Source organism: Mus pahari, chromosome 14 (genome assembly GCF_900095145.1).
Source record: "Mus pahari chromosome 14, PAHARI_EIJ_v1.1, whole genome shotgun sequence".
Lineage (NCBI taxonomy): Eukaryota > Metazoa > Chordata > Mammalia > Rodentia > Muridae > Mus > Mus pahari.
Genome location: NC_034603.1, coordinates 53,970,452 through 53,979,023, shown reverse-complemented (window position 1 = coordinate 53,979,023; position 8,572 = coordinate 53,970,452). Strand labels below are relative to the sequence as shown.

Below are 8,572 nucleotides of genomic sequence, written 5' to 3'. Positions count from 1 at the left end.
TGTGTGTGTATGCACGCGCACACCTATTGATACTTAGTTTAGGACAACAGCTTTCCTAGACTCAGAATGCATGAATGAACAAGCCTCTTGCTGAAACCTATACTCTAGTGGAAGTGTTAATTTGCTTACAAAAATTCAGTTCTCTTTCTTAATTTAAGAAGAGGGCATCAGATCACATTGCAGATAGTTGTGAGCCACCATGTGGTTGCTGGGAATTAAACTCGGGACCTTTCGAAGAACAATCAGTGCTCTTAACTACTGAGCCATCTCTCCAACCCGTAGTTTCTTATTCACATAACAAAGTAAAGAAATATAGCTGTTTACTGTTCCTGTTCCTTATACATAAAGTATAGCCATGTATTTCACTGGAGATCCTGTTCCCCCCTCCCGTCCCCCCATCCCCCACATCCCCCAAGGTTTTCTCTATGTAGTTCCTGTCTTGGAACGCTCTGTAGACCAAACTGGCCTTGAAAGCTGGCCCTGAATTTGGAGATCCGCCTGCCTCCTGAGTACTGGAATTAAAGGCATGTGCCACTACACCCTGCTTGGATATTTATCACTATTATTGCCTTGTAGGAAGTAGATTCTCAAAATTTATATTAGTTCTCATTTATACTTAAATGTTACTGCTAGAGCTTAAGGATATGACTCATTGGTAGAATATTTGCCTTGTATGGAGAAGACTTGGTTTGTTCTCCAGCACCTAGAGAAACAATAAATGAACACCAAAGTGGTTTTATTTATGTGAGCTTAATTTATTCACTTTAGATACATTTTAAAGTACTACTTAATAAAAAAATAACTCACTTTAGATATATTTTAAACCACTGCTTCATTAGAAAAAAACAGGAAACCTAATATACACCAAATGATCAAAGTAGTTCTTTTAAAAGTTAGATTAATTTATTAATTTATGTGTATGAGTGTTTTGCCTGGATGTGTATTTGTACCATGCATGTACCTGGTACCACTAGAGGTCAGAAGAGGGTATCTGACTGATATCACTGAAACTGGAATTCCAAACTAGGAGCTGCCCTGTGAGCACTTGAAAATTGAACCTTGGTCCTTTGTGAGGACATTAAGTGATCTTAATGAATTACTAAACTTTATTAATTATTTTCATAAACTTTTTCAAAAGATAAATTATTTAGATTCTAGTTTGATTGAATTTTTTATTTTTTGGTGATGTGTGTAAGATAAGGTCTCTGTATGTAGCCCTGGCTCTCCTGGAGCTTGTTTCACATGCCAGGCTGGCCTTGAATTCACAGAGATCCACCTGCTTCTGCCTCCTCTCAAGACCTGGGATTAAAGGTGCCTGTCACCATGCCCTAAGACAGTTGTAGTGTGGAAGCTAAAGCTACTTTAATAAAACTGATTCCATTAATGATTGGAATGATGTTTTACATAATGTGATTTTATAATATCAAATATTCATCATTTGAAAGACAGTGATTTGCTGAGTTATGCAGATTTAAATGTTGGAATATTTTGTTATATTTAATAATAAAAAATGCATTTATATCACCAGTGGCCTAATGTAACTTTCCAAATTTTTAAATGTTATTCAAAAGCTCAAATTTATCAGTTGTTCTTAATTAAAATGGCAAACTCACTGTGTTTTTAAAGAACCTTATTAAGCAATTTTGCCAAATGATGAGAAAAATGGATAATTATGGTTTATCAGTGATTATTTTCCTTTTTTGCATGTGGCAAGATTTTGTTAAGTAGCCACAGGTTAGTCTAGCTCTCATGAAGCTGGCGGCTGGCCTCACACTGATGACGACTCTGCCATAGTCTCCATGTTCTGGGCTGTGGTATTCAGTGCCACCATATTCAACTCGGTGATTTGGTTTTCAAATAAAAATGTTATTCCATGAAGAAAAAGAAGGCTAGTTTAGCTTTAACCTCAAGTAACAATGTAAGTAATTTTCCTCAAAGCAATTATTGACCTTAATTGTATAGCAGAGAGGCTGCATATGGACCCATTTCTTCATAAAGAATATGGAAAGCAATCCAAGTATATAAAGCTGCTGAAGTTTAATAAAATGTGATCCTCCCCTTGGTTTTAGTAGAGTAAAAGAGAAAAACTGAGTTTAAAGTAAAATTGGCTTTAAACGTATTCTAAATTGATAGAGTGCATATCTAGAATATTGCACCAGCTCTGGTTCAAATCTCTGTACAACATAAAACTAAGAAAATACAAATCAAGAATGCCTGTGTACCTGGTAGCAAAGACCGCTCTTACTGCTAGCACATTTGGTACTGCTCCAAGGGTCTGACTGCTGCTGGTCTTGTTCCATCACTGTGTCAGTATAATGGGAAAGGCAATAATGTTCTGCTATGAAAATCATTTTAACTGGGTGTGATGCCACATATAATGCCACCAGTTGGCAACTTGAGGCATGAAATCCTGTCTCAAAAAATCTTTTAAATTAAAAGTTTTAATCTCCACAACAGGCAAGTATTTGAATAATTAAGAGATGAATGATATTGTCATTATTTTTATACTAAATTATTTTATTGTTTCTTTTGGGGTGTATGTGTGTGTTACTTTTACGTATCTTTCTTTATCGTCTCTTAATTAGGCTGTCATAGAGGTTTGGCATTTTATGTTTGTTCTTGAGTCCTATGTTACAGTAGTATATGCTGTTAATTACTGAGCCTTATTTTTCAGCATCTAGGTCATGTTCTTGGAGCCACATACGAGGCATTTTTTTAAAATAAAATAATTTATTTTTATTTTATGTACATTGGTATTCTGCCTGCATGTATATCTGTGTGAAGGTGTTGGTTCCCCTGGAACTGGAATTACAGATAGTTGCTCTTAAGCCCTGAGCCATCTCTCCAGCACCATACAGGACATTTTTATTATTGTAGTAGAAACTTGTCTTAGAGTCAGCATTTTTGGCAAGCATACTTCATAGACAATTGTTTTATAATATGCCACATGAGAAGAGACACAGGGTCTGGTTACCCTTCTTCTAAGAATGTTTAAGTTTTTTAACTAGTTGTAGTGGCCCATGCCTTTAACCCCAGTACTTGGAGGCCACCCTGGTGTACAGACAGTTCCAGGACTGACAGACATGGCTGCATAGGGACCTATCTCCTCCCCCCCACCCCCCCAAAGTTTAACTTTGACTACAAGTCTAAACTTTGACCTTTGCACTGAAGTTTCTATCAACTACAAATACAGTTTTTGTTCTCTTGAGACCTTTGATTTCTTTTTTTCTAAAAGATTTATTTTTATTATTTTTCATTATGTGTCTGAGTGTGAGTATGTGCCCATTAGTGTGGGCACCTGAGGAGGGCAGCAGCCTAGGATTCCCTGGAAGAGTTACAGGCAATTATGAGCCACCTAAGAAAGGTGTCCCTTCCAAAAGCTGAAGGAGGTCTCAACCTCTGAGCCATTCTCCAGCCTAAGATCTTTGGTTTCTTTCCTTGCCTTGTTGTGTTGGATAACTTTTTATTTAAATATTAAGCAATAGTGCATAGTTATTACTTGGTTATTAGTAATAGTTCCTTTGTTTTCTCATTTACACTTAATGTAATGAATACTACTGATTTATTTTCATTTCCTTTCTATTGTCATACCTTAAATTTTTAGCTAGGATAAACCCCATTTGCTTTATGATGATTGTTTTATACTTTGCTGGGTTGACTTGTTCCTAATTATGTTAATTATTCACTTCTGTTAATGATGTACACTTCTGTTCTTGAAGAATATTGGTCTATGATTTTCGTACATTGTCTTTGATTGTGCTGTTTGGGTAATGGTGGATTTGGTTTTTCTGTGTCCTTCGGATATAGGTCATGTTTCCTTTGATAGTATCCAGTGATATGTCCCAGACTTTGCGTGAAAGAACTATTCAGAATGTTCTTTAGAGAAACTTCTGTGGAAAAACAACTGGTTGCCATTTTTAAAAACCGTTTTGATTTATTACACTTGTGTATTGGGAGTGGGCATGCACACGCAGCAGTGAGAATGTGGAGATAAGAAGACAGCCTGTAGGAGTTGACTCTTGCCTTCCCTGTGGATTTTCTGGATTGACTCGGGTGGTTAGCCTGTGCTAATGTTCTGTTGGTAGATTTGATTTAGCTAACAAGGCTCCCAGAATTAAAGAAAATATACTACTGAATTTAAAATTTCATATTCAATTCTTTATGAAGTAATTTCTTTGTGTAAAAAGAAATTTAAAAAATATATTTATCTTAGACCTAACAAAATTATTAGATTTTAAGATATGGTTTAAGTCCTTCAGTTCAGAAATCCTTCATGGATGAAGAACATTTGTTTTAAGCATTTCTTTTCCTTTTCTAGTTAAGTGATTTCTCCTGCAGTGCCAAATACTGGGAGAACCTAGGTAGGCCCATCTGTCAGTCAATTCTAGCACCTTTTAGACTAATCAGTTACTATAGTATTGTAATTAATGACTAAGCTTGGGCAAGCCATTCTTAATAGTTACTAAGTCTGAAATACAAATGAAGAATTTCAAATTTCCTTGTACTTTTTATCTTAACTAGATTTATTGAGAAGCCAGATGATGTAAGTTAGTTAGCTATTTGATCACAGAACTATTAAGTGAATGTGAGTTGATTTAAAATTCTTTTAGAAGATATATTTTATGTGCATGAGTCTTTTGTCTGCCTATATGTATGTGTACCATATGTATGCCTGGTGCCTGAAGAGGTCAGAAAAAGGTTCCTTGGAACTGTAGTTAAATATGGTTGTGAGTCACCACATGGTGCTGTGAATTGAACCGGATTCCTTTGCAAGAGCTGATGCTCCTTAACCATCATGCCATTTCTCCAGTTCTGCATATGGGCTTTTAGGAATTGTTCTGTATGGTTTTATGCTTAAGATCACTGAACAAGTGGTTTGTAAATTCAAATCATCATATTTTTAGAGTTGCATATGAAAAACCAATGACCTTACATGTCTCAAAATCTTACTTTATATACTTTGTATAATAGTTGTATATTAACATAAATAACCTAAATCTTTTTTATTTTTTTTAACTTTTCAGGCATAAAAGTCTCAAGACAAGAAATACAGGGCAACAAGGACAGACACCATCTTTAGGGCAGCAACAACAAGTACTTCCTAAGCACAAGACCAATGAGAAGCAAGAAAAGAGTGAGAAGCCACAGAAGCGCCCCTTGACTCCCTTTCACCATCGTGTATCAGTTAGTGATGACATTGGCATGGACACAGATTCAGCCAGCCAAAGACTTGTGATCTCTGCTGCAGATAGTCAAGTGAGATTTTCAAACATCCGAACTAATGATGTAGCAAAGACTCCTCAGATGCATGGCACTGAACTGGCAAATTCACCTCAGCCTCCCCCACTTAGTCCTCACCCATGTGATGTGGTTGACGAAGGAGTGACTAAAACACCTTCAACTCCGCAGAGTCAGCATTTTTATCAAATGCCAACACCGGATCCCTTGGTGCCTACCAAACCAATGGAAGATAGGATAGACAGTTTGTCTCAGTCTTTCCCACCTCCATTTCAGGAAGCTGTAGAACCTACCATGTATGTTGGTACAGCAGTAAGCTTGGAAGAAGATGAAGCTAATGTAGCCTGGAAGTATTACAAAGTCCCAAAGAAAAAAGATGTAGAATTTTTACCACCTCAACTTCCAAATGATAAATTCAAGGATGATCCAGTTGGACCTTTTGGACAGGAAAGTGTAACATCAGTTACAGAGTATGTATTTTTTGTTTTTAATAGTCACTACTATTAAGCTAAGAGTAAAAAGTGATGTAAGTTCTTAATACTGGGACGCTAGGCTTGGTTATAGGATAGGATTTATAAAAACAGATATTCTTGGTATTTGGATAATTTCTTTAATCTCTGAAGGAACCTTTTTATTATTAAACATTTAGCCACAAAAATGTAGAGAAAATAATGTATCAAAGCTCCAGTGTCTGCCACCCGACTAAGGGTTTCCTATGATAAGATCCATCTATTCTTCTAGTTCTCTCACTGGCCTGAATTTAGCACTTACTTCTACACACGCCTTAAGACATACTTAGTTAATTTGTATAATTGTTTTGTTGATCTTTTGTTATTAGTGGATCTGCTATAGTATGCCTACTTTTTTAGATGGACATCATCTGATATGTTTTTCTTAGCAATAAAGTAGGTAGCAGTGAATTGGGGAGGGTGGATACACTTTTTTTGTATAGAAATTCTTTAGGAAACACTGTGAAAGAGGAATTGTCACACCTGAGATGTGTCCCTTTTCAATGAAAGGTTTTATAGCCAGTTGGCTCTTCTAACATCTGGCCTACAGTTTGTACCATCATAAGCCAGTAGACCATGAAAATACTGTTGGTTTTCATTTTTATCAGACCTTGGCATAAGACCATTTTAACTGCATGAAGAATGGCAAGGCATTATTTTGATGCATGTTTGTAGATTTCTAGTAATATTAAACATCATTTAAAACTTTCATTGAACCATTAGTATTCTTTATCTGTGAATTCCCTGTCTAAACTTTCAGGTTTCCTTATCCTTCTTTATCCTTCTTTATAGTTTCGGTCCTAGTCCTGTACTACTAAATGTAATATAGATATATCTCTATCTATTTTGCCAGCTTTGTTGACTTAATATGTGGCAAACTTTTGGCAGAATGTGGCTTTCTTTTGGGTTTTCCTTTCCTTTATATATTGCTTGGAATATAATCTTAGCCTACCCAATAAAGCCTTTTTATTTTAATGTGTAAATTTTTCTAATAGTGTAAATCAACCAGCAAAACACCTTTATAGACATTTTTAATTTATTATGAGTATGGATATTTTGCCTGCATATTTGTGCACTGCATGTGTTTCTGATGACGTCAGAGCCCAGAGGAGGCTGTTGCATCTCCTGGAGTTGCAGACAGTTGTGAGCCGCTGGGGATTGATCTGAAAGAGCAGCCAGTGTTTTTAACCATTGGCCATCCCACTGTTAGTCTTAATGTTACATGATGTATTCGATTTTATTAGTTGCTTAAGATTGAATACATCCTCCCTTTTCTTTCTGTGTTTCCTGTAGTCCTGGCATCCAATCCACTTGTGGGTGAATGGCAGGCAAGCAATGCTGTTGCTGAGCAGTGCTCCCAAGTGCTTGCTGGCTTTTGTTTTTGTTTTTGTTGTTTTTGTTTGTTTTGTTTTAGTTTTGCTTTATGTGCATGGAGCATTTCAGCCTACTACCCTCAGAAGCCTTTGAGCCTAAGGTAGTGAACCTCTATGTGGGTGCTGGCAGTTGACTACTGTTGCTCTGTAACACTGGGAAGGGGGAGCTGGATTCACACTCAGGAAAGAATGGTTCATTTCTTCCTTTTGGTCTTGGGTGCTCTATAGAGTCAGAGAAACTTGTCTAGTAACAAACTGTAGAAGCAGTACCTGGAAGTGTAGTCTTTTTAAGACATTAAGTACAAAGGAACGTGTTTCCTTATGCCATTTGCATACCATTATGTCATCATCCTTTGTCAATAGCTCCTCACCACTGTCCTTCTCTGTGCTGTCCATCTCTGACTGGTTCCCTTTCTTTGGATAGTAGCTTCTCATTGTTTTTGTTTTTTAAGTCATGTATTTCATTACTCTTTTTTTAATCTTTCTTCCCTTAAGATCTTTTTTTTTTTTTCACCTCATGATCTTTTTATGACCTTTATGACCTACACACATACACATACACATAAATGAATATACATATACACATATGTGTATATACTTGTGTATATGTTTACTTACACACACACACACACACACACACACACACACACACACACACACACGTTCCATATGTAAGAAAATAGCCCATCCCCTTTCTGAGTCTGGCTTATTTTGCCTAACATAATGATTTCTAGTTCTATCCATTTTTCTGCAAATATCATTTCATTTTCTTTAATGGGTGTGTATAATTTCATTATGTTTGTACCATACTTTATTCATTGATGGATGTGTAAGCTGCCATCATTCGCTGGCTTTTGTTTAATAATGAGTCTGCTATAAACACACTTGAGTGAGTATCTTGATGGATCATATATGGTCGCTCTACTTTTAGTTTTTTTGAAGAAACTTTGAGATTTCCATCATGCTTATACTAGAAGTGAGGAAGTGTTTGTTTCCCCATATCCTTGCCAGCATTCCCCATATCCTCCCCACAGTTTTTGGATAGCCATTCTGTCTAGGGTGAGATAGGATCTCGAATTTGCATTCCTGAACTGCTAAGCAACATTCACCCTATCTTCTACTTGCTTTCTGATTTAGACACAATATCATCTTTAAAAAAAAAAAAGAAAGGCCAACCCCACGCCTCATGGTTTTCAGAGAAGCAGAGAACCGTTTACTTTATTATTTAGTGTTGCTTGAGAGTTGTTGGAAATTTTTCTGATTATTCTGTCCAAGTTATGGTCTGTCTTCATTCTGCCAAATCACTACCTCTCTTATATAGTGTTTTTAAAAATTGGTTGGAGCTGGGCCTGGTGGCGCAGGCCTTTAATCCCAGCACTCGGGAGGCAGAGGCAGGCGGATTTCTGAGTTCGAGGCCAGCCTGGTCTACAGAGTGAGTTCTAGGACAGCCAG

The 8,572-nt window shown here is 36.7% G+C and overlaps 1 protein-coding gene across 1 annotated transcript in view; it reads left to right on the top strand.

Moving 5' to 3' along the window:
• Med13 (mediator complex subunit 13) overlaps positions 1 to 8,572 on the top strand; it is a 93,710-nt gene that overhangs the window by 34,917 nt on the left and 50,221 nt on the right. The window contains exon 9 of the mRNA XM_021214008.2: positions 5,025 to 5,708. Coding sequence (XP_021069667.1) covers positions 5,025 to 5,708 — 684 coding nt within the window. The remainder of the gene's footprint in view (positions 1 to 5,024; positions 5,709 to 8,572) is intronic.